This window comes from Corvus moneduloides, chromosome 11, assembly GCF_009650955.1.
Source record: "Corvus moneduloides isolate bCorMon1 chromosome 11, bCorMon1.pri, whole genome shotgun sequence".
NCBI lineage: Eukaryota > Metazoa > Chordata > Aves > Passeriformes > Corvidae > Corvus > Corvus moneduloides.
This window is the reverse complement of record NC_045486.1, coordinates 10,092,477-10,119,087: the sequence shown is the minus strand read 5'-3', so window position 1 is coordinate 10,119,087 and position 26,611 is coordinate 10,092,477. Positions and strand designations below refer to the sequence as shown.

Below are 26,611 nucleotides of genomic sequence, written 5' to 3'. Positions count from 1 at the left end.
TGGCCCTGGGGGCAGGTCATGGAATGGGAGCAGGTCATGGAATGGGAGCAGACATGGAACTGGAGGGGCACGGTGTGGCAAGAGCAAACAGTGGGGGTGTGTGAGGGGCCATGGGGGGTGTCAAGAGAGTATGAAAGGACTTGAAGCCGGCCTGGAGGCAGCAAGGGGCTTGGGGTGTGGGGCACAGAAGGATTTCAGGCAGGGTGCAAGGTTTGAGTGGGGGATTGCAGGCTGTGGGCATAGGTGGCTGTTTGTGCCCCCTTCCGGGCAGTGGAGCCGTTGTGGTGGCTGGAGCTGGGGCTGTGACATCACAGCAGTGCTGGGGTTGGGGGAGCCATATCCTGCATTCTGACATCCATGGTACTGGGGTTTAGAGGCCATGTCCTGTGCTGGATGCCTGCTTCAGTCCCCAGCAGGACAGGGGAATAGGACACCCCACTTGGCACAGAGGAGGAAGAGCCACCCACAGCTCCCCTCACCCTCAGGCTACCATGGGACAATGTGACACAGAGAGCAGCACTGCAGGGACACAGCCCCCCAGCCAGGGACAGCACTTGAGCAGGGTACACTCCAGGCACCCCACGGCCCAGCAGGCTGGGGACAAGGGCACAGTGGGGCACCCTGGGACTGTGCAGTGCCGCTGGGACACTGGCACAAGGCTCCGCAAGTCGGAGGCTGCCCTTTCAAGGCCCCAGAGCTCAGGCAGGCAGAGGCAGGCAGGTCAGTGCTTTCTACCTCTCCTTGCCTGCCCTGTGGGACTGGGGACATGGGGACAGTGGGCTCAGACAGGGCTGTCCTCACAGGGCACTCTGCAGCCACCACCACCAGCCGCCAGGTTGGCTGCCAGCGCTCGCTTAACCTTGAGCAGCTCAAGAAGGCCAAGCTGCATGTGGAGATGGCCATTAAGGTGAGGGACCTGATTTCACACCCCTCAAATGCCACATGCTTGCATTTATTGCATTTCTGGCTCAGGAGAGCTGAGCCAGAGGAACCAGGACTGGGGCAGGCTGAGCCCATGATCTCTGTACAGGAGAAGAAGATCTTCATGGTGCAGGGCCCCTACCCCATCATCCGCCACCTGCTGCGAGCCCGGGGCTGGGTGGAGAGGAAGCTCCCCAGCATGGGCAGACAGCTGGAGCAGCACCGTGGTGACCAAAACAAGCAGCGGCTGAAGACGAGGCCACGTAATGGTGGTGGTGGGCAGGGGGAGGCACTGCTGAACCCATGTGGTGGGGCACAGCCTTTTCTGGGGACCACAGACCCCCTGCACTATGCATGGCCACCTGCTGAGGAGGAGGAAGAGAAGGAGGAAGAGCAGTGTGATGAGGACCCCAATGGCATCCATGACCTCATGGTTAGCTGAGAGGGCTGGGGCTGAGCTCTGCCACTGCCCCCAGCACCCTTCCCCCTGGGACCCCCAGGCGTGGGCACAGCCTCGGACAGGGGATGAGGATAGGATGGGGGCTCTGTGTCCTTCCTCCCTCTGCCAGTCCTACCTGGTGCGGGACCGGTTGCCAAATTTCATCTGGACCAACTTCCTTGAGGCCACTGACCATGAGCTGCTGCAGCAGGACCACGTGGTGAACCACTATGCCCGAGTGGATGCCTTCACCACCAAGGTGGGAGGCTGGAGCCCCTGGGGAGGGGGATGGGGTCTAGTAGGGACTGACAACCTCCTCTAAACAGGAGGGGCTGTGCCTCAGCCTACAAAACCTGCCGTGGATTGAGCAAGCCGACCCCAACACCTTCTTCCCCCGGTGCTACCGGCTGGGGACCACGGATGAGCAAGAAGCTTTCATTGGTGAGCCGAAGGCTGTTGCCCTCCTGTCCCTCCTTATGCTCCCACTCCTCCGATGTCCTGTGCAGGACTGGCTGAGGATGATGCCTCCCTCTTGCAGAGGATTTCCGCTTGACAGCAGCACGCAGCCTGCTCAAACTGGCCCTGGAGGAGGCTGGGGACAGGCCAGTGAGGACTAAGCAGGTCTCAAACTCTGCCAAGAGGGCAGGTGTGTACATGGAGCTGGGCCTGGAGGTGATGGCAGGGATTTCAGAGTTAGGGACATCTGATGGCTGAGCTTGGAGGCACAGCCTCTGCTCATGGCTGTGGCCTGGGATCCCCCACTCCCTCCTACCAGCCCACCTTATGGGTGCTCTGCTCCCCACCCCATCCCCATGCACCCAAAGCCACCCATCCTACAGGGAGTCTCTGGCCCTAAGGCTGGCATGGGAGTCATGTCTCTCACCCCAAGCATTCCACAGCACCGGCAGGCTTCCCCCTGTACACTGAGCTGGTGGAGGAGGCCTTGGAGGTCTGTAAGCAGCACCTGGGTGTTCTACGACATCACGACATTGACAGGGGCACCCCGTCCCCCTGCAGGACATGCATTGACTGGGACCGCTTCCTGCAGGAATACTACCATGTGGCACAGTGAGTGCTTAGTGGGATGGGGGGATGAGGGGCGCCATGGCAGGGCTGATGCTGAGGCCCTCATCCCCCCCACAGTGAGGGGGCAGGGCTGGTGCTGACCAGGCAGCAGCGGAAGCAGTGCCAGAACCTTCTGCGGCACTTGGCAGAGCAGCTGCCCCAGCTTGGCATGGAGGGCAAGCTCAACGTCTGGATCCTCAAGCCTGGTGCAGAATCCCAAGGCAGGGGTAAGGCTGGGGGAAGCAGGGAGCACACAGAAGCTCCCCACTTAGGAGGGGTCCCACCATCAATGTGTTCCCCAGGCATTGTCTGCATGACGCGGCTGGAAGAGGTACTGCAGCTGGCACGGGGCTTCACAGCACCCTCGGTGCAGGTGGGCAGGTGGGTGGTGCAGAAGTATGTGGAGCGGCTGCTGACCATCTTCGGCACCAAATTCGACATCCGTCAATGGTTTGTTGTGACTGACTGGAAGCCACTGACCGTCTGGTTCTACCGAGACTGCTACCTGCGCTTCTGCTCCTGGCCCTTTTCCCTGTGTCACCTGGAGCGGTAAGTGCTCCCCACCCCAGCTCCCCACACCCCAGCACCCTGGCACCCCCTGACCCAGCCCCATTCTCCCTGCCTCAGTGCCAGGCACCTCTGCAACGTCTCCGTCCAGAAGTGGTACAAGACATCACCAGACCAGGACCCCCGTGTGCCCCCTGACAAAATCTGGTCAAACAAGCAGTTCCAGGAATACCTGGAACAGCTGGGGCAAGCAGATGCTTGGCACCAGGTACTGGTGCCCGGCATGAAGGCGGCGATCCTGAATGCCCTGCGCAGTGCCCAGGACCAGGTGGGCTTCCGCAAGGGCAGCTTCGAGCTCTATGGGGCTGACTTTCTTGTCGGGGAGGACTGCCAGCCCTGGCTGCTGGAGATCAACTCCTGCCCCACCATGAGACCCTCCTCAGCAGTGACCCGACGGCTCTGTGCCAATGTCCAGCGGGACATACTGCGCCTTGTGCTCGACCGCAAGAACAACCCCACCTGTTCCATTGGAGCATTTGAGCTCATCTACAAGGAGGTAGGCTGGGGGGATGGGGGGCAGACACCCCCCAGGCACCCCGAGCCCCCACTCCCTGCTGTCTCCCTGCAGGCAGCTGTGCCCAAGCCTCTGTCAGCACGTGTGAAGCTGATGGTCAAAGGCTGTTCCCTGAAGAAGCCCCAGCCAGCACAGCAGCAAGCCCAGGACAAGCCCCCTACCGCTGCGGCCAATGCTCTCCAGTACCCGGTGCCCCCACGGGCCAGAGCCACCCATGTACCCAAGAGAGCACAGCATCAGCTCCTCACCACTCTGCCTTGTGCCCCCAAGTTCCCCATGTCAACAAAGGTCAGAACCACGCAGGTGCGCCGGAGAGCTGAGCATCCATCTCCCACCAAGGTGCCCAGTGCCTCCAAGCCACCTGTGTCCCCAGGGGGCAGAACCACCCAGGTGCCCCAGCCCAGAGCACCAATAGGGAAGCTGCCTTCTCTGGAGCAATGGAGCCACGGCCCTCTCCCCAGCTCTGACCCCCCAGCACCATCAAAGGCTTGGGCCTCCTCTGCTGGGAGCCAGCGGCTGCCATGGCTCAGTCACCTGCCTGGGCAGCCCCAGGCTGCACAGCCCCGGATCAATGGCTGTCCCCTGAACTGGGTGCCTGTGCCACCACCCCGAGGAACCCCCAGCAACCACTGGCCATGCTAGGGCTGTGCCCGCTGCTTCCCTCCTGCCAAGCCCCTGAGACAACCTCTGTCTGCGCAGAGCACCAGGAGCCTGTGCCTGAAGCAGAAGCACACAGCAGCTCCCAGCGGGATGCAGAAGACCTGGGACACTGAGACACCCCCAGGAGAGGACAACACCCTGTCTGTCCTTGCTGGGCCAACACCACAGTACCCAGCTACCTCTCATCCCAAAGAGCTCCCACTGCTGTGTCGTGGAACCCACCTCCTCCCCCATGCACGTTTTAAAATAATTCTGTGATAAGGAGCCGGGGTCGAACCTTCTGTGTGTAAGAGTTGTGGAGAGGGCTAGGATTGCCCCTGGGATGAGGCTGCAGGTGGGAACTGGGGCTGCCAGGGCAGAGGGCAGGCAGGAAAAGCCGCCTTTGCTCCTGCCTGTGGTTGCCCCCGCCAGACAAAGCTGTGGTGGGTGAAGATGCTGCTGCATCCTAGTACCTGGAACCAGGGCAGGCAGAGACTGGTGGCAGGGCTGATGCCCCCAGTAATGCCAGAGGCACAGCCAGGAAAAATGTATCCTCTGTGCCAAGAAAAGAACTGAGTGCTGAGCTACCCAGGCAGCCGGGGGGGATTTTAATGGGGTAGCAGAGAGCAAAAGGGTGGAGTGGGTGTCCCCCTGCAGCACTAGGGCTCCTAGTGCTCAGGCAGCCCCAGGCAGCGCAGAGTGTGCAGGAAGTGGGGTGGTGGGGGGGCACAGAGGGGGCCCTCAGGCAACACCAGCTCCTGCAGGTGGATGTGGAGTGGGAGGTAATGGAGCTGCTGTGGAGAAAGGCCCAGCCGGGACAGCAACTCCTCGTCCAGCACCTGCAATGTGGGTGGGCAGCTTAGCAGGAGTGCTGAGGGCTGTGCTGAATGCCCCACCCAGCATCCACACTGACCACATACCTGTGTGTGGGTCGGGGTGGTCTCAGGGGTCAGAAAGGGCACTCCCAGCACCCTGCCCACACGGGAAGAGTGCTTGTGGTCGCCCAGGGCCGGGCACAGCAGCAGTGTCAGGTGCACCTGGAGCTGTTCTGGGAAGGCTGGGAAGGAACAGGGGGAAGGAGAGATTGCAGGGGTCAGGAAGCATGGCTGGGGTGGTGGGGGACAGCTCACCTGTCTTAGGCTGGAGCTGGAGGAGGGCACAGCCCCCCACAGTGCCCAGCACCCGGTAGCGCGTCAGGGTGCTCTTCACATCCTTCCTGGCCAGACTGCGGCGTCCTGGGGCCGGCACTGGCACCACCTGCAGAACACAGCCCTCAGCACTCCCTGGGGTACCCCCTGTACCCTCAGACTGATGGCACCCCCTTACCATGGCTCCGTCCCCATGCTGCTGCCAGCACAGCCCAGTGCGGATCTCACCCTCCACCTCCGCTGGGATTCCCACGGTGATGGCACTGCAGGGTAAGGTGGTGAGAAGGGGACAGGACCCCCATGCCAGCATGGCAGGGTCCCAAGGACTCACCGATATGTGGCAGGGTACTGGCCTCTCAAGCGAGCATTGGTGAAGAACTGCTGGAGCTTCTTAGTGGTGTGGTAGCAGCTGGACAGGAGGACAAGGCCAGAATACACCCTGTGGGACACGGCTGCTCTGAGCCTTGGAGGAGGAAAGGCAGCCCCTGCTCCACCCCAGGACCTCCAGCCTGGAACCTCCTACCATACCTGGCAGGAGCCTTCACTACGTGGAGCTCAGCAGCGAGGCCCAGGCGTTGTCTCAGTGCTGGCAGCAGTGCATCCAGGCTCAGGTCCCCAGGGCGCCCTGACAAGATGTTGGTGGGTCAGCACCCGCTGAGCCCCCCACATAGGTACTCCCGCAGACCCCCCATTCCTGTCCCGTACTCACCCAGGACGGGGAGGCCTGGGGGCTTGTTCAGTGCCAGCACGGCTCCTGGTGAGGGGAAGTTTGGTCAGGATATACCGCCCTCACTGTCTCCCCTGCCCCCATCCTCTCCTCTCGCAGGTACCTTCCCGGTGCACCACGGAGCCCTCCAACAGCCTCAGTGTCTCCTTGGGGCCCAGCAGCCGCCTCCACCTGCAGAGGAGTGGGCAGAGGGACACGGGTGGGACTTCCCTCAGCCACTTCCCTCAGTACCCTCCACCCCACTCTGCGTGTCCATAAACCTCACCCACCATTATCCGCCCTCCTTTCCACGCGTGTCCCCGCACCCTCATGCTTCTCCAGCCCCTCTGCGCTCACACATCTGAAACCCCATAGGTGTGTCCCCAATCCCAAAACCCCCCCATAACCCCAACCTCATAACCCCTCTGTACCCGCGCGTGCGCATCTCCAGGCGCCAGCACACCCGTGGGCGTGCACCCCATGTACACACGCACCCCATGTACACACGCACCCCATGTACGGGCTCCCCCCCCGCGCGGCTCCGGGCCCCGCGGACCCCGCGGCGCGCGCTCCCGCTCCCACGCGCGCCAGCCCGCGCGCGGCGGCGGCGGCGCTCCCGGTCCCCGCCATGGCGGCACCGCCGCGCCTGCGCCGAGCGACCCCCCCGACATCCGGAGCCGGCGGCCGCGGCCATAGAGCAGCGGAAGCGCGGGCAGAGGGTCCCGCCCGCAGGTGCGGCACGGCGGGGAGCGGCGGGCGGGGGGGGACGAGACACCGCAGGGATGTCCCGGAGGGCCGGGCAGTCACGGGGAGGGAGGCTCGGGGGGCTGGTGCCGGGGCTGGGCTGGTGCCGGGGCTGCGCTGGGGGGGCGGGCAGGGAGGGCGGCCCCGCCTGACACTGTGCCTCCCCAGGACAGCACCATGGCCTCCCGCGGGGGTCCCCGCGCCGCCGGCACCGATGGCAGCGACTTCCAGCACCGGGAGCGCGTGGCCTCGCACTACCAGATGAGGTAGGTGTCCCCTTCCCCGGGACGCCGGAGGGGACACGCGACCTCAGCAGGCCCTGACGGCCCCACACTCTCTCCCCAGCGTGACCCTCAAGTCGGAGATCAAGAAGCTGATCTACACGCATGTGGTCATCTGGCTGCTGCTTCTGGCCCAGATGGTCGTGGGGCACCTCAAGCTGCTGCCCCACGACCAGGTGGCCATGCCCTACCAGTGGGAGTATCCCTACCTGCTCAGCATTCTGCCCTCCCTCCTGGGCCTCCTGTCCTTCCCCCGCAACAACATCAGCTACCTGGTACTCTCCATGATCAGCACCGGCCTCTTCTCCATGGCTCCCCTCATCTACGGAGCCATGGAAATGTTCCCCATGGCGCAGCAGCTGTACCGCCACGGCAAAGCTTACCGCTTCATTTTCGGCTTCTCGGCCGTCTCTGTCATGTACCTGGTGGTGGTGGTGGCTGCGCAGGTGCATGGCTGGCAACTCTACTACAGTAAGAAGCTCCTGGACTCCTGGTTCACTAGCACGCAGGAGAAGAAGAAAAAATGAGTGGGGATAGGTGGGCTCCGTGAGGTGCTGAAGCTCTGCAGTTCAGTCCTGTGGGGCGGCGCTGGCGCAGCTCCGGTGGGTGGGGAATCCTCGGGGACCACAGGGTGGGTGTCTGAGCCACACCACGGCCATGGGCTCGCATGCAAGGGGGGAGACCCCCGAGGGCGGGGGCCGTGGAGGGTCCCTGGGGTGCGTGCCCCTTCCTCCGCGTGTTGCTCTATGGAAATAAAGCACCGTCCGCGCTCCCACGCGCGTCTGCGCCGCAGGAAGCGCCGCTTGGCAGCGGGGTGGGGGGGGCGGCGGGGCCGCACGTGCCGGTGGAGGAATGCGGCGGGGCCGGCCCGGGGCGGGGCGGGGAGCGGCGGCGCTCGGTCATGGGGTGCCCGCTGCTGCTCGCCGCTGTCGCCGCGCTGCTGTTGCTGCTGCCACCGACCGGGACCGGGGCCGTCGTGACCCGCCTCCGGGTCTCCGCCAACTTCGTGAGCGCCGGGGAAAGGAGGTGGCGGGGGAAGATGGGAGGTGGGCGGCGGCGCGCTCACCCCCGTCTCTTTGCTTGCAGGAGTGCCGGGCCACCGGTGAGTAGCGGCGGGGCAGGGCTATCAGCGCGGGGCTGCTCCTGCCCGGCGGTACCAGCTCCAGGGTGCGGCGGGATGGTGGGGCTTTCCCCGTCCGCGGCTACTGGGTCCTGGAGGACGGGGTGGGGGGGGGGGCTCTCCCGGTTTCCGGGGCACTGAGCTCCCCGCTTCCGAGGACTCCCGATCCCCGAGACTTCCTGGCCCGCGGGGCTCCCCACTTCCAAAGACTCCGGATCCCCGGGGCTCCCCGTTTCCGAGGACTCGCGGTCCCCAGGGATTCCCGCTTCCGACGACTCCGAATCATCGAGGTTCTCGGTTTGCCAGGACTTTGAATCCCCGGGGCACCTCTCTTCCGAGTACACCTCCCCGGGACTCCCCGGGGCTCTCTCCCTTCCAAGCACTCCCAGTCCCCAGGGCTCCTGCTGCCTGCGGGACCCCCGGCGCACGGCCGCCCCCCTTCTGCTCTCCCCCTGCAGCCGACAGGACGCTGAGCCGCCCCCGCTGCCGCCGCCCGTCCCGCCCTGGGCCGCCGCTGGAGCCGCCCGCCCTGTCGCTGAGCCGTGCCCGGCTGTGCCTGCCCGCGCAGCCCTGCCAGCCCTGCCTGCGGGTGCGCCTGGCCCTCCCCACCTCAGGTACGGGCGGGAGTGGCGGGGCCGGGCATCCCCGCAGCGGCGGGGGACACACCCCGTCCCCTCACCCGTATCAGCACCCCACGCCGGTTTCTCGCAGAGCTCGGCGGTGTCCGGGGACTGCAGCTCACCTTCCGGGAGCTGGGCTCCAACCGGGCTGGCTGGCTGCAGGTTTGGCAGCGACGCCGGGCGTTGGGCAGCTCAGCGGTGAGTCTCGGGTGGGCGGTGGAGCCGGGGATCAGCAAGGCCTGGGATACCCCCACTGACACCCTGCTCCCCGCAGTGGCAGGTGCAGTTCGATTGCTTCCCGGCAGAGAGCGGGCGGCAAGTCCTTGTCTCCCTCCGCACCATCCCAGACCGGGGCTTGGCCCTAAGCTGCCGCCATCTGGTCACCGCTGAGCCACCCGGTGAGACTGAAGGGCTTGGGAGGTGTCCTGGTGGGACACCGGTGCCAGCTGACCCCCTGCCTGCTCTGTAGGGCCTGTCTTTACCCATGCGTGGGTCCCTGAGGTGCGGGCCATTGAGGTGTGGGTGCCCGAGGGTCCTGCCCTCATGGTGCGGCTGTGCCACCAGCTGGCCCTGGAGTGTGAGGAGCTGCCCCGGCCCTTCCACCAGCAGGTAACGGCTCTGCCCCCGACAGCCTCATCCCAGACTGGGGGACACACTCCCTGCCAGCTGATGCTCCCTCCGTGTTGCAGGTGCTGGTGCCAGGAGGCCACCACATCTCACTGCCGTATGAGTTCCTGGTGCCCTGCCTATGCATTGAGGTGGGTTGCCCACCCTGAAGCCACCAGAGCCTCATTGTCTGCCCTCACAGGAGGGGTGGGGGCATATCCTGCCCTGACCATCCTGCTCTGCTGCCCCAGGCCTCCTACTCCCACCACGACAGCCCACGGAGCAAACACTGCCCCTTCCATGACCGGCCAGATGCCTGTGAGTGCCTGGGGGGAAGGGAGCCGAGTTCCAGGGCTGTTTCTCGGTGTCTCCCCACCCCACTGATGCGGCGCCCCACAGATGGTCCCGAGCTGTGGTCCTCGGTGCGCTTCCATGACTACAGCACCAGCAGCAAGGACCAGATGGTGATGGTGCTGAGTGCCAGCTGCCCCCTGAGCCCACGGGCCACCCTCTGCTGGAGGGAGGCAGCAGATGAGGCTGCACCCTGTCACGACATCCCCAATTCTACAGCCAGTGAGGATGAGCAGGTGAGGGCTCCTGATCTTGAGGTGTCACAGGATGTGGGACCCTGCCACCGGATGGGGCATCCACTGGATCTCAGGGTCTCTCTAGGACAATGGGTGGGCACTGGGGTGCCTGTGGGCTATGTGGGTCAGAGTGACACACTCCATTTGTTCCAGGTGTACATACTGGACAAGGTGGATGTGCACCCCCAGCTCTGCTTCCGAGTAAGCTCCTGTGGGTGGGTGAGCACCACCTCAGAAGGGGCTGGGGGACTGTGGTCAGTGAGGGCAGCTCACCCTGCCCTTTGTTGATCTCACCTCCCCTCAGTTCTCCTACAAGAACAGCAGCCACGTGGAGTGTCCCCACCAGCCAGGTGAGCCCTAGGGGCAGAAGGCAGCCCTGGGCTAAGCACAGTCCTGCCCTGGGGTCCCTTGCACCACTCATCCTATTGGGCATCCTGCAACCTCCTCTCTCTCTCTGGTGGCTGCAGAGACTGCCTGGAATGTCTCAGTGAGTGTCTTGGGGCTCCAGCTGCGCCTGCGCCTCACCTCCCGCATCCCTGCAGCCTTCAGCGCAGCCCTGTGCCAGCGCCGGGGTGGGCAGTGTGAACCCGAGGCCCCACTCTACACCGTCACACAGGTGAGTGGTGCGGGGCTGGGAGGGACATGGTGGGGACACACCCGCACTGACCCTGCCCTTGTGCTTTGCAGCCAGAGGGCTCTGCTCCAGGGGAGCTGGCGCTGCTGCTGCCGGTGCAGGTCCTGGGCAGCTGCGTGCTGGTAAGGTGACCCCTGAGCTGGTGTCTATGCTATGGGGGACCCAACATGGTCCCGCTCTTACCCAGCCCCTCCCCAGGTATGGCGCTCAGACGTGCATTTTGCTCGGAAGCAGCTGCTCTGTCCCGACGGTGAGAGGGGGTCCTGGAGAGGACTCAGGGGGCAGTGGAAATGGGCAGACACCCCATTTACTGCCCCTCTCCCAGTCTCCCACAGGCACTTTGGGCTGCTGGGGCTGGTGCTGGCACTGGGACTAGTGGTGACTGTGCTGCTCCTCAACTGCCGTGGTGCCTGGAGGCCAGATGATGGTGAGGAGCACCTGGGGGGCTGCAGGAGGGATGGCAAGAGGGGCTGGAGTGCCAGGAGGTGCCAGTTCCTGGGCTGCACGGGCCCCAGGGTGGTGGATGGTGCATGCTGTTGAATGCCAGGATGTCCCCAGGCGATGCCAGTAGGACACGGAGCTGAGCTGTCACTGCTGTCCCCTCCATCCTGTAGGTGTCCCTGGCGGGCGCCCCGTGCTGCTGCTGTACTCACCAGACTCAGAGGAGCACCTGGGGCTGGTGTGTGCCCTGGCCGAGCGGCTGCGCGCAGGGCTGGGCTGCGACGTGCGCCTGGACCTGTGGGAAGCGGGTGGCTTGGGACAGGCGGGCGCCCTGCCCTGGCTCTACGCCCAGCGGGGACGCGTGGGCCGCCAGCGTGGCACTGTCCTCCTTCTCTGGAGCCGGGGCAGTGCCCGGCTCTTTCATCGGTGGCAGGTCGGGATGGCCGACAGGATGCCCGGGGATGCCCATGACATCTTTGGGGCAGCCATGGCCTGCCTGCATGGGGAGCTAGGGGCGGTGGGTGGCGGCGGCGGGTGGGTCCTGGCATACTTCAGCCGGCTCTGCAGCCCCCGCGATGTCCCCCGACCCCTCCGGCCCCTGCCCACCTACCGCCTGCCCCGACAGCTGCCCGGTCTGCTGGGTGCCCTGCGGGGCAGCCCCCCAGCCCCTCGCCGCTGCCGGCGGGGCAGGGCGGGGGGGCTCCTGCATCGGCTGCTGGAGGTGGGGGCTGGGGAGGGCAGCCCCCTGCACCGGCCCCCCGGGGCAGCTGCTGGCACCTGAGTACCCGGGCTGGGCCTGAGCTGGGCATGGCTGCAGGGCTGGGCGCAGCCCCCGGTGAGGGCAGGGGCTCTGCCAGGAAGAGGCAAGGCTCAGGTGAGCGTGTGCCCACTGCGGCGGCAGGAGGGGTACCCAAGGGTGCCCCGGGAAGGGCCGCGGGGGTCCAAGCAGGACTGGCCTCAGTCATGGAGTGTGCTGCAGGGGCTGGACCAAGCATCCAGCTGGTCATCTGTGGCCAGGAGTGGAGATGCTGTCCGGAAAAGGGGCAGCTTTATTCCCATACAGGGACCTGCTCTAGAGGAGAGCCCGTAGAAGCCCCTTTGGACGCCACAGCCAAGCGAGCCGTTGGGGTGGTGCAGGAAGAAGCTGAGAGATGGGGAGGCTCCCTGCCCTGCCCAGGCACAGGTGGCTAGAGGGCTGGTGCTGGGCACAGCCTGGCCCTGCTCTTTGCCTCGACATTGCCAGCAGGACTTGGTCTGGGGTGGGAGCAATAAAGGTGTCATTTTACCCTGCCCTGTTGTCTCTCTGGTGTACCACGAGGGATTTGTTGGTGCCTTGGAGGGTTGAGGGCTGCCCAGTGCTCCTCTGCTGCACAGAGGGGCAAGAGGACGCACCCGGCTGGGCACAGCCTGTACCGGCACGGTTGCCACACCGTGTCCCACAGCCGCTGTGGCTGCCTGGGGCCAGCCTGGCACCGTGCCCGTGCTATGGAGCCAACTCGTCCCTGTGGGGCCCCAAGCCCTCCCAGGGGTGGCGGGGCACGGAGCCCTCCGTGGTCGGTGCGGGAGCAGGAGGCCCCACCCCAGGGCGGTTGCTGACGCCACGCAAGGACCCGGGTGTCCGGGATCAGAGCAGGAAGCGGGAGCCGTCGGCGGCGGCGGGGCCCGTGGAGCCAGGAGAGGGGCTGTTGGGGAGTAGCCGGCGTGGGGCCGGGGCACCCCAAGGCCCCGGCCCCACCATGCACGCACTGGGGCAGCTTCTGCTGGTGCTGGTGGTGGGGTCGACGGGTGGCCGTGGGGACCCCCGCGATACCCTGGCCTGCTCCCAGGTGAGTTGGTGTCACCAGCACGCAGGCGTCAGGCACCTGGCACCACCACCGGCCTCACCCCTGCCTCCCCCAGGGCCTCACCTGCCGCCTCTTGGGTAAGTGCCATCACCATGCCATGGTCCCCGCCCCACCCAGGACATGGGCACCCCACCCCCATGCCGCCCTCTCTGTCCCCCCAGACACCGATGTGCTGTGCGGGACAGAGCCCCCGGGGCCCAGGCACGGGCTGGCCCCGGCTCGTCTGCGGCTGGAGCCGGCACTGCGCTGCACCAAGCCCACGGCCTGCGTGCCCTGCCTGGAGGCACGCGTGCGCCTGGCCTTGCCACCTGCCGCCAGCACCGCCACCGAGCCCCGCCGCTCCGTGCTGCCAGGCACCCCTGGGACAGAGGATAGCGGTGATGGGGGACAGCGGCCACCAGCGACTGGAGCCACCTCATCCCAGCCCAATATCACTGGGCTGCTGCTGCTCTCTGGGCACGCGTACGCCTCATCCCGCTGTGTGGCCGTGGAGGTCTGGGCACCCTTGGGCCCTACGCTGCGTAGCCGAACCGTGGTATGTAGATGCAGGGCACTGGGAATGTGTGTCCCAGCACTGTCAGTCCCTGGGCACCAGGGATGTGGGCACTGGCACCAGCGCATCCCTGTGGCACGGTGGTCCTGTTCCCGTGCCTCAGGGAGGTGGGTGCTGGTGGTGCCGGTGCCTCACCGCAGTGGGGTGGTGGTTTTCCTGCCCAGGGTTGGGTGATCTTCCGGTGCTTCGAGGCACCGCTGGGCTCTGTACTCCACGTCACAGCATACACGAACTCACGGGGCCGGCAGAGGCTGAGCCAGCAGCAGCGGGTGCCAGGTGAGCCCCAGCAGATCCCCTGCAGTGGCCCCAGCCCCCCTGCCCACTGATTCCCTGTCCCCACAGACTGTTCGTGGCCCGCAGCACAGGCCGCTGTCCCCCAGTGTCAAGGTAGGTGCTAGTGTCACCCCGCCTTAGTTTGCATCCCCCGGGGAGAGCTGGGCAGTGGATACCTGGGGTGAGAGTGACCCTGGGCGTGCCGTGCCTTGTGCCGTGGTGCTGGGCAGGCAGTGTCAGCAGCTGGGTGGCCTGAACTGCCTCTGATACAGTGCCCAGGCTGTGGGTCTCCCCGGGGCAGAAGGAGGTGGTTGTGGAGGTGCAGGGGGCTGCAGCGGGGCACAGCTACACGCTCCGGCTCTACCACAACAATAGCCACGGCACCAGTGGGCCAGGGCGTGCAGTGACCGCGGTGAGTATGGACCCTGTTCCCTGAACCCCCACCCTGTCTGTTTTCTGGTTGCTGCCCCCCTCCTCCTTCCCGAGAAGCTGTGTCTGTGTTATAGGCGGTGTGCTGGGAGAGGGTCCCCTGGGAGCGGATCCCCCTGGGTGACCCTGCTGGTGGCGATTTGCCACGGGGTGACCCACGTCTGGTTGCTGGTAGCAGAGCAGTCCCATGAGCTATGTCCTGCCCGCCGATGAGGTGCTGCCCTGCCTCTGCCTGCAGGTGGGCATCCAACTGGGCACCGCAGGGGTGGCAGGATGCCACTAAAGAGGGACTCCAAGCTCTATATATCTCCCTCTGATGTCCCAAGGGGGCCAGCCACAGCATGGATACTTTTCTTGTCTCTCTCCTCACTCCCAGGTCTGGCCGGAAACCCAGGACCCCCTGCGGGCCACCATGTGCCCCTTTTCTCATGGTACCTTCACTCTGAGACTGGGCTGTAGGGGGCTGGGACACAGGGGGACCTAAGGGGACACCACATGGGGTGACACCCCACTCCTGGTGCCTCTGCAGATGCTGAGGCCTGGGAGCGACTGTGGGCACAGAGCCAGCTGGTCCTGCACATTGAGGGGCAGGTGCTCACCTGCTCCCTCTCAGCCCCCTGTGACCTCCTGGCTGAGCTGGTGCCCTGCTGGCAGCCGGTGCCCTCTGGGCCCTGCCAACCCCTTCCTGGCCTGCAGCAGCCTGCCAGGGGGCAGGTGAGTGGGGCTCAGTGGGGCTCTGTGGGGTACTGCGAGCTTTGTGAAGGATGGTGGTGACAGTTACGGAGCATCCCTTCCACTCACAGGGACCCCAGGAGTTTGGAGGGCTGCGGCCACACCCCAACCTCTGCGTGCAGGTAGGACACCACTCTGCCCCACAGCTGTCCCACGGGCAGCCCCACATCACCCCCAGGCACTGTTAATCCACTCTCTGGGGCAGGTGTGGAGCGGTGGGCAGGTCCGGCTGACCCAGTGCCTGCAGGACCGTGAGTACTGCTGGGGTGGGAGGGCAGGGGCAGCCTGTGGGTCCAGCTGGCAGGGAGCCCTCCTTGGCCTCCCCTCGCCACCTCCCCAGCCCCCTGGCACATTCCCAGGAGCGCTGCCCGGCCGCCCCGATGACCTCCTGCTGCTGGAACACAGGGGGAATGCCTCACTGTGTGCTGTGGAGAGGGGTGCCTGCACACCCCTTGCCAGCTTCACCAGCACGGTAAAGGGGAGGGGACCCCCATGTCCTAGCATCAGTGGCACTGGTGGCACAGGGACCCCTGTGTCTGGCAGTGGTGGCACCGCTGTCTGACCTGCGTGTTGTTGCAGGGAGCAGGGCACCCTGGGCTGCTGGAGCAGGATCTGCAGCAGGACGTGGCAGTGGGGCAGTGCCAGCAGGTCAGTGTGAGCAGCCAGCGGGCAGTGGATAGGGACTGGACAGTGTCTGACACGTCCTTGTGTCCCCCACAGCTGTGGCACCCTGAGAACAGCACTGGTGTTGCGCTCTGGGCCTGTCCCCTGCACAAGTGTGAGTGTCGACAGCCACAGTGGGAGAGAGGAGGGATAATGGAGGGCTGAGGGAGGGGATCCTCCTGTGGAGCCACTGGAGACCCTTGCTGGGTGCCAGGGACCCTCGGTGGATGCAGATCCTGCCCTGCAGACCTGCGTACCCACTGGGCACTGGTGTGGATGGGGGTGCTACTGGGGGCTGCCTGTCTCCTACTGCTGCTCTTGATGAAGAAGGAGGACATGAAAGGTGAGTGGTGCACTTCTGCGGGCTGTGCCTGGCCTGGGACCCCTCCTGGGACCTCACTGCCTCTCCTCTCCACAGGATGGCTGAAATCCCTGAGGGCTGGCTATGGCTCTAAGGGTGAGTGTGGGCTGAGCCTGGGACTTCGGTGGGAGTGGGCAGTCTATGCCTCTCCCAGAGGGGTCAGCGGGCAGAGCGAGGTGGTCCCCCACCAGGCCTACTTCATGTTTGCCTGCCCAACGGGGTAGGTAGGGGTCTAGGGAAACAGAAGAGGACGAGAACCCTCTGGGGGGTGGGAGGCAGGCTGCAATCTGCCTCCCACCATGTCTGTCCCTTAGGATGGGTAAAGGGTTCGGCAAGGGGATTGGGGGACTGACAAGGGGAAGGATCCCACATCAGTGGTGGTCTCAGCTGCTTCCCATTGTGGCAGTTCTTTAGCTTGGGTACAGGGGGTGCTGCAGAGCTTGGGCGACAGAGGCAGGGGATGGTCTCCCCCATCGTGGGTGCTTCCCGGCGTGCCTCCCGCCATAGGATGGGTGCAGGGTGCCTAGGGGGATGCAGACACTGATGATCCCCCCCCTCAGGTCCGCTGCAAGGCCGGCGGGCACTGCTGGTGCACGCAGCAGAGCCGGTGGCGGAGCGGGCAGCGTGTGCCTTGATGGCAGCTCTGCACTCACTGGGGCTCACAGTGGTGGCAGCACCGGGGGGTGGCAGCGGGGTAGCGACTTTGGGGCCACTGCCCTGGCTGCATGCCCAGCACCACCGGGCACTGCGTGACAGCGACACCATCATCCTCCTCCTCTCTCCGGCGGCCGTGGCTGCTGCACACCAGTGGGACACTGGGGCCAAGGTTGTGCCAGAGTCCGGGGCTGCTGAAAGCAGCCTTGGGCCCCGGCACAATCCTGGCCCCGATGATGTCCCCACCGTGGCACCCTGCGAGGTGTTTGCGGCGGCTCTGTCCTGTGCCATGCCAGGGCTGGCGGTGGCCCACGGGCGCTATGTGGTGGCTCGGCTGGAGGCCTTGGTGCCGGCGGTGCCCCCAGCGCTGCGGGCAGCCCCTGCCTTTGCGCTGCCCAGCGGGATGGAGGGGTTCTTGCAGGCACTGGCAGGCCCAGCTCGGCGGCGGGGCCGGTGGCCGGAGCCATACGTGGCAGCGGTGGCCGAGGCTCTGCAGCGGGCAGTGGGGGAATAAAGGGGTGACATTGCTTTTGCTGAGTGTGAGTCCAGCTCTGAGTCCAGCAGGGACTGGGATGGGCTGGGAAGGGGTAATGGGGTGGACTCGGATGACGTGGAGAGGGGTGTTGGGGAGGTATAGGGGGATGGGGACAGGAAGGGGGCTGGGCTGTTTGGGGCGTGAAGAGGAAGGGGGTTTGGTTGGTTGGAGGGTGAATGGGGAACTGGACGAATTCGGGGAACTGGACTAGCTCACGGGGGATGATTGGCAACTGAGATCGTTTGGGGGAAAGTGTGAGAAGAAATTGGACCGGTTTAGGGTGAGATGAGGGGGAACTGGGCAGATTTGGGTACAGTGAGAGGGAACTGGACCAGTTTGACTGGATGGGAGGGGAGGTCAACCGGCCTGGTTTGGCTGGGGATTGGGGGGAATGTTTGCGGGCCCCGCCCAGGCCAGGCGGGCACTGGGCCGGTGTGCTCCCGGCAGCCGGCCCCCCTCCGTACGGAGTCACCGGCCGCGGCCCATCCGCGCAACCTCAGCCGGGGGCCCTTGGCCGCGGCCCCTTTAAGGCGCGGGTGGGCGGGCCCAGCGGGCGGCGCGGATTGGCTGGGAGAGGAGGGCTGGCGGCGGCCGCGCGCGGCCATTGGCGGGGGCGGCGGGCGCTGAGTCAGCGGGCGCGGCCCACGTGGTGCGGGCGGGGCGGGCGGACGATGGGGCCGCTGCCGCTGCTGCCGCGGGCGCCCCGGAGCAGGGGGCCCGGGCTGGGGGGGGCCCTCCTGGGGGCCGCCCTTCTCGGGGGAGTCCTGCTGGCGGTTCACGCCGACCCCGAACCCCACCGCGACGGGGCCGAGCCGTGCCGAGCCTGCCGCGGCCTCGCCGACAGCTTCAGCAGGGTGCGGGGCGGGGGAGCACAGGAATGATGGGGGCCACGGCGAGGGGGCACACGGGGGGGAATGGCACCGAGGGGTGTGGGGTGACACAGGCGCTGCTGGGGGGGAGCTGGGGGCGAGGGGACAGTGACCGGGGGGACCCACGGGTGGGAGACAAGGGGGACACGGCCTGGAGGTGACAGTGAGCAGGGCCTAAGGGGGTCCTGGGTGGGGTGATGTGGGTGGGGGGCCCAGAAGCATCACAGGCCGGGTGGGTAAGGGTGGTGACAGAGCCCGGTAGAGGGGTGGCTTGGGGGGGACAGTGGTGAAGTGGAGGCACTCCTACAGCATTTCCAGGGACACAGTGACTGGGGTCTGGGGAGGGGAGAGGGTGGCAGGTCCCTGGAAGTGACGTGTCTGGTGGGAGCCTACGGGTAGAGGTGCTGTTGGGGGGGTCCCATGCCTGCACTGCCACTCCGCCATGCACCCAGGGCCTGGAGAGGACAGAGCATGAGGGCTTTGGTGGGGGTAACACAGCCTGGGAGGAGGAGAAGCTGTCCAAGTACCAGCACAGGTAAGTGACCCCAACGAGGGGCTGGGGGAGCCCAGCTGCCCTAGAAGACGTCTCACACTGGCTCATGCTCCTGCAGTGAGACCCGTCTGCTGGAGGTGCTGGAGGGTGTCTGTGCCCCCTCAGACTTCGCCTGCCACCAACTGCTGGAGCGGAGTGAGGAGCATGTGGAGCAGTGGTGGTTCCATGAGTGAGTCTTGGAACAGGGACATGGGGGCACAGGGGATGGCAGAGGACTGAGTGCTGTATCTCCCCTTCCCCAGGCGGCAGCAGCACCCTGACTTTTTCCAATGGCTGTGTGTGGACAGGCTGATGCTTTGCTGCCCGCCCGGCACCTATGGCCCAGACTGCCGGTGTGAGTAACTGTGGGATGAGCGGGGTGCTGGCAGGGCTGGAGGGGCTTCCCTGGCTGCTGCCCCCCGCCCCGGCTGCCAGCCGGCTGGTCTCTCCCTGTGCAGCCTGTGCCGGTGGGCCCCGGCAGCCCTGCAGTGGCAACGGGCGATGCGATGGTGACGGCACACGCCACGGCACCGGCCTCTGCGTCTGCAGCCCAGGCTACGGCGGCCCCTTCTGTGCCGAGTGCGGTGACGGCTACTACGAGGCCTCGCGGAACAAGAGCCACCTCGTGTGTGCTGGTAGGTGAGGGTTCTCCCGGTGCTGCCCAGGCCCTGGGTACAGACAGCTCCCCCCTGCCTGTGTCCACACCTGCCCTTCCTGCCCGCAGAGTGCTACCAGGCATGCGGGCGCTGCACGGGGCCTGAGGACTCCAGCTGCCTTCGCTGCAAGAGGGGCTGGGTGCTGCACGAGCACCGCTGCATTGGTGAGTGAAGGCCGGGGAGAGCTCGGGGCTGTGAGGGCTGCGTCCCCAGAGCCAAGGCTCAGTGGGGCCATCCCCATCTCTCCTGCAGACATAGATGAGTGTGGCACAGAGATGGCGCATTGCCGAGCCAACCAGTACTGCGTCAACACAGAGGGCTCCTACGAGTGCCGAGGTCAGAGGGAGGTGGGGGGTTTTCGTGCAGGTGGCTCTTCCCTGCTTGGGCCAACCCTGGCTGGGCTGGGAAGGAGCTCCAGCAGCAGCCCTGGCTCCTTTCCCTGAGGCAGACTGCTCCACGGCTTGCATCGGCTGCATGGGTGCTGGGCCGGCTCGCTGCAAGAAATGCAACAAGGGCTACTGGCGGGATGGAGCCAAGTGCCTGGGTGAGTGCCTCCCGTGGACTGGGGGGCCATACTGTCCCCTCCTCACTGCCCAAGCCCTGGCTGAGCTCTTCTTCCCCCCAGACGTGGATGAGTGTGCCAGTGCCGAGGAGCCGGTGTGCACAGGGGTGCAGGAAGTGTGTGAGAACACAGAGGGCAGCTACCGCTGTGTCTGTGCCCGAGGCCACATCCGCCGAGATGGGCAGTGCGTTGAGGACAAGCCCCCTGGTATGGCCTAATGCAATGTAGGGGAACATGGGCATTCGGCAGGGGGAGTGGGACACAGTGGGGGGCTCTTGCTGCTCAGCTGTGCCCTCCCACGAGTGTTGTCCATGCAGATGCCCCAGAAAAGGGCTTCTTTGATGACGTGACTGATGATGAGGTGGTGGTGCTGCAGCAGATGTTCTTTGGTGTGATGATCTGTGCCCTCGCCACGCTGGCTGCCAAGGGTGACATGGTCTTCACAGCCATCTTCATTGGCGCTGTGGCTGCTATGGCTGGCTACTGGCTCTCTGACCGCAGTGACCGTGTCCTCGATGGCTTCATGAAGGGCAGATAGCTCTGGAGCTGCTGGACACAAGCGGAGGGGCAGGCTCAGCTTGGGGTGCAGGGCCTCCCCCAAGCAGGGCTGGCTGCCAAGGCCGCATCCTGCACACGATGCTGTGCCTTGCATGCGCCCCCCAGCCCCCCCTTAGCATAGGGTCTCGTTTTCCCTGTCCCTGCAGAATGAACCAGGAGTACCTGACCCTGGGGGCTCCCACACAGCCCCCTCTGGCTGGAGAGGTGATGCCAGGCAGTGCAGCATCATGTGGGGGGCACAGCATGCTGCCCCCAGCTCCTCGTGCTCTGGAGGAGAGGCCTGGCATCGTGACAGGTGAGGGGATGGTGGGGCAGGTGAGGGGGTGATCCTGCTATCTGCACCCAGCCTGGGGCTTCTGGCCCTATAGGACTCCCCTCCCATGAGGCCATTCCCTGTGGGGGAGTGGGGGGCTGGGTCCCCCCATGCCCTGAGCTGTGGGGCTGGGAGAGCTGCCCCCCCCATCCCACCCCTCTTCCCCACCTCCCTGGGCAGAGCCCATCTCCCCTCCCAGGCTGGGGGGCCAGGGGCCCCTTGCCACTGGCAGGGTGCTGTGCTGGTGAGGGGGCCCTGCTGGATGCATGAGTGTGGCCGTTGCATTTGTCCGTGGTTTGTTCGTCGGGGTGTGCCCATCTGTCTGTGTGTCCATATCTCAGGAAATAAAGTTCTGCACACCCAGCTTGGCTGCTCAGGGTGGGAACTGGCAGGGATTGGGGGTGCTGCTGCCCACCACCGCTTTCACATGCCAACAGGACCGTCTCCTCCCAGCATAAACTCTTTATTTCTCTCGTTTGGCACAAATGGAACCGGCCCCTGCCCGGCCCTACAGGGGCACAGGATCAGACCCCCCGCACCCTCACACTGGGCTCATTGTCCTCCTGCGCCCCCAGTCTCTGCCTGTCGTGGGCTCAGAGCTCAATGGTGTCGCTGGAGAGGCTGCGGGAGTCCACCGCCTTGCCAAGGGCTGGGAAGGCGCGGGGAGCCTCGCGCTCCCAGCCGGGGGCTCCAGCGGGCACCAGGAGCGGGGCCCGGCTGGGCGCCTCGTCCAGGGGCAGGCTGTCGGGCGAGGACAGCCCATGGCGCCAGGGGTTCCAGCTGATCTTCAGTGAGCTGCTCTCCAGCGAGCTGGCTGAGGCGGTGACGGTGACAGTGACGGTGCCGGGGGGCTGGCAGGGGCCGGGCAGCTCCGTGAGCGAGCTGCACCGCACCATGCGCCCCAAGCGGGGGGTCTTGTCAGGGGCGGGGGAGCCGTGCAGTGAGGAGCCGGAGCCGCGGCGGGGCCGGCCGAAGAGGCCGTCGTGCAGGAGGTGGCGGCGGCAGAGCGCCTGATCGATGCTGCGGCGCAGGTCGATGGGGGACGGCGGGCGGAAGATCAGCTCCCCCAGCGAAGGGGATGAGCCCTGCTCAAAGGCGGCGCAGGAGCGGGCGGCCAACATGTTGGGGCACTTGGGGCTGAGCCCCGGCATCCCGGTGCCAGCTGCCCAGGCCTCGTTGCTGTCCTTCAGAGCCCGCAGGGGCAGCTGCTCCGCCGGGTTGCGGATGAGGCTCTTGGAGATGTCATTGGCAGGTGTCCGCTCCACACCGGTGCCACCGGTGCTGCCACCGGCCCAGTCGTAGCAGTTGTTGGGGTATTCGGGCGCTTCAGCTTTGCGGCCGGCGAAGAAGTACCGCAGTGCCTTGGCCCAGCAGGAGTGGCCGGCGGGGCTCTGGCGGCGGCACCGGCCGCACACGGGCTCGGCGGCGGCCGCCAGCAGCGCCAGGGCCGTGCCCAGCTCGCCGATCCGCAGCCAGAGCTGTGCCGCCCAGCTGGGCCGGGAGAAGCGCCCGGGGGCGCCCAGGACCCCTCGCAGCCACACAGCGCTGTAGAGGTGCAGCCCGCAGACCGGCAGCCCCGCCACCGCTGCCGCCAGAAGCGCCCGCGCCCCCGGCTGCGGCCCCGGCCCCTCGCAGGGCGCCCGCAGCACCCGCCAGCACCCCCAGAGCCCCCCCAGCAGCAGCAGAGCCCCCGCCACGCAGCCCAGCGCCTGCAGCCCCAGCGCGGCGGTGAGGCCCAGGCGCGGCGGCAGCAGGTCGGCGGCCCCCATCACTGTAGTCTGCAGGGCAGCAACAGCCCCCAGCGCTGGCAGCCCCTGCAGCCGGGCTGGCAGCAGCTGAAGCTGGGCCAGGCGCTGCAGCCGCTGGAGCAGGAGGGCATAGGCGGCGAGCAGCAGGGGGAGAGGGGCTGTGCTGAGCATCAGCAGGGCCGGGGCGGGCAGGCGGCCCAGTGCCCCATAGGGATCCAGCAGCAGGAAGGTGGCCCGCAGCAGACAGGCGGCCAGCAGCAGTCCGTGAGCCCCCACAACGTGGCGCAGGTGTGGGGGCCGCAGAATGGCTGTCCCAGCCAACCCCGCCAGGCAGCCCAGCGCCAGCAGCAGGAAGACGGCAGCCACTCCATAGACATGGGCCTCCCAGGAGAAGCCCAGCTGGTGCTGCAGCTCGGCCCAGCGCAGCCCGGTCGCGTTGGCCCCCGCCGCCGGGGGGGCACGGCTGGGCTGTGGCTGCGGCGATGATGGATCTCGGGGGGCTGGCTGAGGCGTCATCCCTGCCCGTCGCCACGTGGCCGAGGGGGTCGCAGTGCTGGAGGCTGGGGTCTGCGTCCCTGGCGTGTCTGCAGGTAGGAAGGACGGGAACGGTCGGGGGGAGTGGGGGCCCACACCTGTACCCCACACTGGGATGCATCAGCTGTGGCACCCCAACACTACAGCGGGGGATGCCCTGTGCTGGCAGGGGCTATGCCCACCGGTGCCTCCCGGGGTTCTCTGTCAGGACGCGCAGTGCAGGGGGTGGCACATCCCCGGTCACGTCCCCCACCCCCTTGGGGAAGCCCCCACCCACCGAGCATTTAGCGCTAATCCCTGCGGGCAGGAGTAGATTAAGGCCGTTGTCAGGTGCAATCCTGATTGAAGGTGTCACTGTGTCCCGGCTGGGCAGCCCAAGATAGCTGCCATCCCCCCACCAGCCCCGACGCCCCAGGGATCGGCTTCCACAGCATCTGCAGAACGGATGCACTTGGACGCAGCCCTGTATCACCTGGGTGCCTTGTCTCGAGCGTCCCCGTGGTGGGATGTGCCGTTGGCTGTGGGGTCGTCTTGGTGGCATTTGGGACGCTCACAGGGCCCACGGCGCCCCGGACCTGCTGTGGGGAGCCGACGTCCTCCTCGGGCAGCAGCCCTGCGAGAGAGAGCAGAGCAGGGCGCTGACACTTGCGGGGGCTTGGCCCCCACCAAGGGGTCCCCCCGCACTGCTCTGGCTCCTACCTCTGCTCGGGGTGCCGGGGGTGGCCGTGCTGGAGGCGGGGGGTGGCGCAGGGCCGGTGCTGAGGACAGACTCTGGGGTGGGCTGGGGTCCCCGCTGCCCCGTCGTCCCAGGGTCCATGAGAGGGGCTGCATCCCCAGGGCTGGTGGTGGCGTGGCTGAGTGGGGCCCTCCGGGTGCTGCGCTGGTGGGACGGGAGCACTCGAGTCCAGGGCTCAGCCAGCCGCCAGGACGGGGTTGTGTGGCGCAGCCGTGGGCCAGAGCTGGGCAGAGCCGGGGAGGGGCTGGGGGGCCCTCCCGTGTCTCCCCAGCTGCCCACCGGCTGCGCAGAGCCAGGGCTGGCATGGGGACCCGATGCTGGCCCCGTGCCTGTGGGATCGGAGACAGCGTCTGTGCCCAGTGGGACCGACTGGCTGCTGGCTGAAGTGAGTTGCTCATCCTGAGAGAGGCCCGGGGCCCCTGTGTGTCCCTCTGCCGCTGTGTATCCCTCTGTGTGAGCATCTGCTGTTCTCATCCCCGCCACCAGCATGGGGTTCAAGGCAATGGTGGACATGGTTGGCTGAGGGCTGGGGGTGCCGACTGTCTTGGAGACACTCTGCCTGGACAGGGACAGGTCCTGCCCTGCCCAGGGTCGCCCTGGAGAGTCTGCCCCACTGTCCGTGGGCACCTCAGGGCCCGGTGTCCTCAGTGCAGAGCCGTGGGGCAGGGAGCTGTCCTGGCCTGCAGCCTCCTGTCCTTGCCAGGCAACAAGCGGCTCCTCTGTCACAGCCAGGGCTGTGCTGCCATCCCTCCAGACCTTGGTATCAGCGCCTGTCATAGTGGTTTCCATCTCCAGGGGTGCCCTGGTGCCATCCCCCACCTGCAGCGGTGGGGACCAGTGCACGGGGTTGTTGATCCCCCAGCGCTCACTGCTTGGGGCCCCGGCACCGCTCGGCTCCCCCGATGCCTCCCAGGTGGGGGATGGGCCTGGCCACTGCTGTCCCCAGGCAGGGCTGTGCAAGGGGTCCCCACCTAAGGACAGCCCTGCTGGCAGCACCCCCTGGGCCTTGGCAGGGACCCCGGTGGCCAGGAGCATCCCCCAGGTGACGAGCTGTGCAGCAGCCATGGTGAGTACGGAGTCGGCCCTGTGGGGATGGGGGTCTGGTGAGCCAGGATCCACGGCAGCTGCCCAGGCAACTCGCGCAACTGGCCGTGAGGCTGCTGTGCCCTTGGCCACCCACTGCCCAGTGACAGAGACAGTGGCTTGGCTGTCCCTTCCCGGGCAGCCCTGGGCTCTGTTCCCAGCTGTCCCCATCCCCGTGGCCCCATTCCCAGTCTTCCCTTCTCAGTGCTCCCTGGTGCTCCCCATCCCGGTGTCTCCGGTGTGGGTGGTCCTTGGTGCTTTAATGGTCCCGACCCCCAGCATTCACGGTGTCCCTTTCCTAGTGCTCGATCCCCAGTGTCCCCTCCCCGGTGCTCAATCCTGGTGTCCCTCCCGGTGTCCCCTCCCCGGTTCTCCATCCCCAGTGTCCTCTCCCGATGTCCCCGCCGCCGGCGGCCCCTCTCCGCCGCCCACCGTTCACCTTGGTGCGTCCCGGCCGCATCCCGGCGGGATGCCCGGCCCGGTGCCCCGCGCTGCCGCCGCACGCACGGCTCAGACCCGCCGGGCCGGGAACGGGGCCGGGACCGCCAGGGTGCTGCGGCGGCGGCCCCGCCGTTCGGTGCGGGTTACCGGCGGGGCTGCGCTGCGGAGTCGGGCCGCGGCCAGTGCGGGACCAGAGCGGGAACGGTGCGGCCGCCGCATCACGCCGACCCCGCCCGCAGCGCGCCGGGCCGGCTCCGCCGCTCGGTGCGCGGGCCGCGGTGCCGCCAGCCCCCTCCCGCCGCCCGCCGCAGCACTGGCGGCCCCAGTGCTGTTGCCCCGGGAGCCGCAGCCCCCCGCGCTGACCTGCCGGTGCCGGTGCCGGTGCCGCTGCGCGGGCCGGGCTCTGCGGCGGAGCGGGCGGCGGCGGCAGCCGGTCACGCGCCGCCCCGAGCCGCGGGCACCCGCGCGGGAGCCCGCCCGCACCGGGAGGGGGGGGCGCGGGGCACGGCCGGGGCCGCCGCCGGGACGGGACCCGCAGGGCCGGGCACGGGCGGGTCCGCGGGGCTCAGCTGGGGTGGACTCCCGGGGACGGGTTGCCCGTGGCGCAGATCCTCTGGGACGTGGATTCCGGAGGGGCACCAGGGCAGGTTCCCGCGGGGCAGGACACGGCGGGGCGGCGGAGGGGGTATGCTGCCCGCGGGGTGGGCAGGGTTGCCCGGAGCGAGCAGCGCGGTGGCAGCAGGCTGTGGCCGAGGCTGATCCCGCTGCTGCCAGGGATAGGCGGGGAGAGGGGGCTGTCGGACCCACTAGCAGGGTCCTGAGGAAGGTCTGGGGGGGCCCTACCCCAAACCTGCCCCACACTTGTCTCCCAACCGCCTGGCATGGATATATAGCGCCTTGGCAGCCGCTGGGCTGTGGGATCCTGCCAAGGTTCAGGTAATTAGTTAATCTGCTTAATTGTCCGGCTGGAAAACTGCCCATCCTGCCAGGGCTTGGGCTGGCAATGGTACGGCCACGGCGCCACAAAGTCACACCAGCTCAGGACTCCATCCTGCGTGGTGACACCTGCACTCCAGCTCCCTGCCTGCATCCCTGCTCCTCACTGCCTACACCTCACCCGTGCTTGAGTCGCCAGAGCCTTGGCAAAGTCCTGTCATCACCATTGCTCTTCTCTCGCCAGGCCAGCAGGGACATGTGGCACCTCAGGTCCCCATGACAGCACCTGTGTGCTGGCGGCAGCATACAGTGCCCCCCTCCTGCTTCCTGCCACCTGTCCATTCCCGGGGTGCTGTGTTCACCACCAGTGCATGGGGCATTTCTGGTCCCTGATCCACTCCTCTGTGGGATCAGGAGGCTGTGGCAGCCAGCTGAATGCAGGGTCCAGGAATTTGGGCAATGCCGGCACACTGGGCCCCAGAAAGCAGGCAGGGCAGGCAGCTAGTCTGGGGATTAGTGCTGAGGAGGGCGCACAGGGGGAGAGTGGAGGTGATCCTGCACTGCACC

General features: G+C 66.8%; 7 protein-coding genes across 14 annotated transcripts; 5 read left to right on the top strand and 2 right to left on the bottom strand.

The window, feature by feature from the left end:
- Positions 1-39: 39 nt before the first annotated feature.
- On the top strand, positions 40-4,415 carry LOC116449585 (tubulin monoglycylase TTLL3-like). The gene is given in 11 exon segments (XM_032121251.1): positions 40-255; positions 257-720; positions 804-907; positions 1,031-1,354; positions 1,491-1,619; positions 1,687-1,801; positions 1,899-2,006; positions 2,260-2,428; positions 2,504-2,652; positions 2,728-2,974; positions 3,053-4,415. Coding segments are annotated over 11 exon segments (3,030 nt in total). The 5' UTR covers positions 40-130; the 3' UTR covers positions 4,149-4,415.
- A 310-nt stretch (positions 4,416-4,725) lies between these two features.
- RPUSD3 (RNA pseudouridine synthase D3) lies at positions 4,726-6,723 on the bottom strand. Its single transcript, XM_032121270.1, has 9 exons — positions 6,511-6,723; positions 6,124-6,191; positions 6,003-6,047; positions 5,822-5,918; positions 5,625-5,732; positions 5,472-5,556; positions 5,276-5,402; positions 5,066-5,202; positions 4,726-4,984 (listed from the first exon to the last, which is right to left on the bottom strand). Exons 1-9 carry the CDS (start codon positions 6,627-6,629, stop codon positions 4,814-4,816), a joined length of 957 nt encoding a protein of 318 aa, XP_031977161.1. The 5' UTR covers positions 6,630-6,723; the 3' UTR covers positions 4,726-4,813.
- On the top strand, positions 6,640-7,799 carry JAGN1 (jagunal homolog 1). The gene is made up of 3 exons (XM_032121272.1): positions 6,640-6,731; positions 6,912-7,009; positions 7,089-7,799. The coding sequence occupies exons 2-3, from the start codon at positions 6,921-6,923 to the stop codon at positions 7,549-7,551; spliced, it is 552 nt and encodes a 183-aa protein (XP_031977163.1). The 5' UTR covers positions 6,640-6,731; positions 6,912-6,920; the 3' UTR covers positions 7,552-7,799.
- A 62-nt stretch (positions 7,800-7,861) lies between these two features.
- Positions 7,862-11,832, top strand: IL17RE (interleukin 17 receptor E). Its single transcript, XM_032121257.1, is given in 17 exon segments — positions 7,862-7,917; positions 7,919-8,030; positions 8,111-8,126; positions 8,603-8,758; positions 8,856-8,962; positions 9,039-9,162; positions 9,234-9,373; positions 9,454-9,522; positions 9,622-9,688; positions 9,770-9,957; positions 10,111-10,158; positions 10,262-10,307; positions 10,425-10,573; positions 10,645-10,713; positions 10,790-10,841; positions 10,917-11,018; positions 11,206-11,832. Coding segments are annotated over 17 exon segments (2,094 nt in total). The 5' UTR covers positions 7,862-7,876; the 3' UTR covers positions 11,814-11,832.
- IL17RC (interleukin 17 receptor C) lies at positions 11,832-17,078 on the top strand. 7 transcript variants are annotated; one of them, XR_004242458.1, is made up of 17 exons: positions 11,832-12,858; positions 12,932-12,953; positions 13,038-13,411; positions 13,594-13,705; positions 13,772-13,816; positions 13,975-14,114; positions 14,307-14,369; positions 14,508-14,562; positions 14,661-14,845; positions 14,935-14,985; positions 15,069-15,114; positions 15,269-15,335; positions 15,443-15,511; positions 15,584-15,641; positions 15,741-15,869; positions 15,945-15,983; positions 16,448-16,517. XR_004242458.1 is itself a non-coding variant. In XM_032121252.1 (17 exons), the coding sequence occupies exons 1-17, from the start codon at positions 12,184-12,186 to the stop codon at positions 17,053-17,055; spliced, it is 2,784 nt and encodes a 927-aa protein (XP_031977143.1). In that variant the 5' UTR covers positions 11,836-12,183; the 3' UTR covers positions 17,056-17,078. The 7 variants fall into 7 exon arrangements, 5 of the variants coding, with proteins under 5 accessions (XP_031977143.1, XP_031977146.1, XP_031977144.1 ...); XR_004242459.1 differs by having other exon boundaries at positions 11,834-12,858; positions 15,774-15,869; XM_032121252.1 differs by having other exon boundaries at positions 11,836-12,858; positions 15,223-15,335; positions 16,448-17,078.
- A 663-nt stretch (positions 17,079-17,741) lies between these two features.
- Positions 17,742-20,930, top strand: CRELD1 (cysteine rich with EGF like domains 1). Of its 2 annotated transcripts, none has more exons than XM_032121265.1 (10): positions 17,742-17,930; positions 18,398-18,480; positions 18,557-18,667; positions 18,741-18,832; positions 18,936-19,112; positions 19,202-19,297; positions 19,386-19,469; positions 19,582-19,677; positions 19,759-19,902; positions 20,400-20,930. In XM_032121265.1, exons 1-10 carry the CDS (start codon positions 17,748-17,750, stop codon positions 20,402-20,404), a joined length of 1,071 nt encoding a protein of 356 aa, XP_031977156.1. In that variant the 5' UTR covers positions 17,742-17,747; the 3' UTR covers positions 20,405-20,930. The 2 variants fall into 2 exon arrangements, with proteins under 2 accessions (XP_031977156.1, XP_031977155.1); XM_032121264.1 differs by having other exon boundaries at positions 20,013-20,930.
- Positions 20,931-21,004: 74 nt separating this feature from the next.
- Positions 21,005-26,424, bottom strand: PRRT3 (proline rich transmembrane protein 3). The gene is given in 8 exon segments (XM_032121101.1): positions 21,005-22,898; positions 23,321-23,461; positions 23,548-24,661; positions 24,663-24,749; positions 24,751-24,842; positions 24,845-24,924; positions 25,592-25,875; positions 26,353-26,424. Coding segments are annotated over 8 exon segments (3,609 nt in total). The 3' UTR covers positions 21,005-21,159.
- Positions 26,425-26,611: the final 187 nt, after the last annotated feature.

Coding starts and splice junctions, on each gene's coding strand:
- RPUSD3 (XM_032121270.1), bottom strand. CDS start 6,629: ATGGCGGGGACCGGGAGCGCCGCCGCCGCCGCGCGCGGGCTGGCGCGC. Junction 5,403..5,471: donor AGCATGGGGACGGAGCCATG/GTAAGGGGGTGC, acceptor TGTGTTCTGCAG/GTGGTGCCAGTGCCGGCCCC. Junction 5,203..5,275: donor CCAGCTCCAGCCTAAGACAG/GTGAGCTGTCCC, acceptor GTTCCTTCCCAG/CCTTCCCAGAACAGCTCCAG.
- JAGN1 (XM_032121272.1), top strand. CDS start 6,921: ATGGCCTCCCGCGGGGGTCCCCGCGCCGCCGGCACCGATGGCAGCGAC. Junction 7,010..7,088: donor GCCTCGCACTACCAGATGAG/GTAGGTGTCCCC, acceptor CTCTCTCCCCAG/CGTGACCCTCAAGTCGGAGA.
- IL17RC (XM_032121252.1), top strand. CDS start 12,184: ATGGGGAGGCTCCCTGCCCTGCCCAGGCACAGGTGGCTAGAGGGCTGG. Junction 13,706..13,771: donor CCAGCAGCAGCGGGTGCCAG/GTGAGCCCCAGC, acceptor CTGTCCCCACAG/ACTGTTCGTGGCCCGCAGCA. Junction 15,115..15,222: donor GACCCAGTGCCTGCAGGACC/GTGAGTACTGCT, acceptor GCACATTCCCAG/GAGCGCTGCCCGGCCGCCCC.
- CRELD1 (XM_032121264.1), top strand. CDS start 17,748: ATGGGGCCGCTGCCGCTGCTGCCGCGGGCGCCCCGGAGCAGGGGGCCC. Junction 17,931..18,397: donor TCGCCGACAGCTTCAGCAGG/GTGCGGGGCGGG, acceptor CCATGCACCCAG/GGCCTGGAGAGGACAGAGCA. Junction 19,298..19,385: donor GCACGAGCACCGCTGCATTG/GTGAGTGAAGGC, acceptor TCTCTCCTGCAG/ACATAGATGAGTGTGGCACA.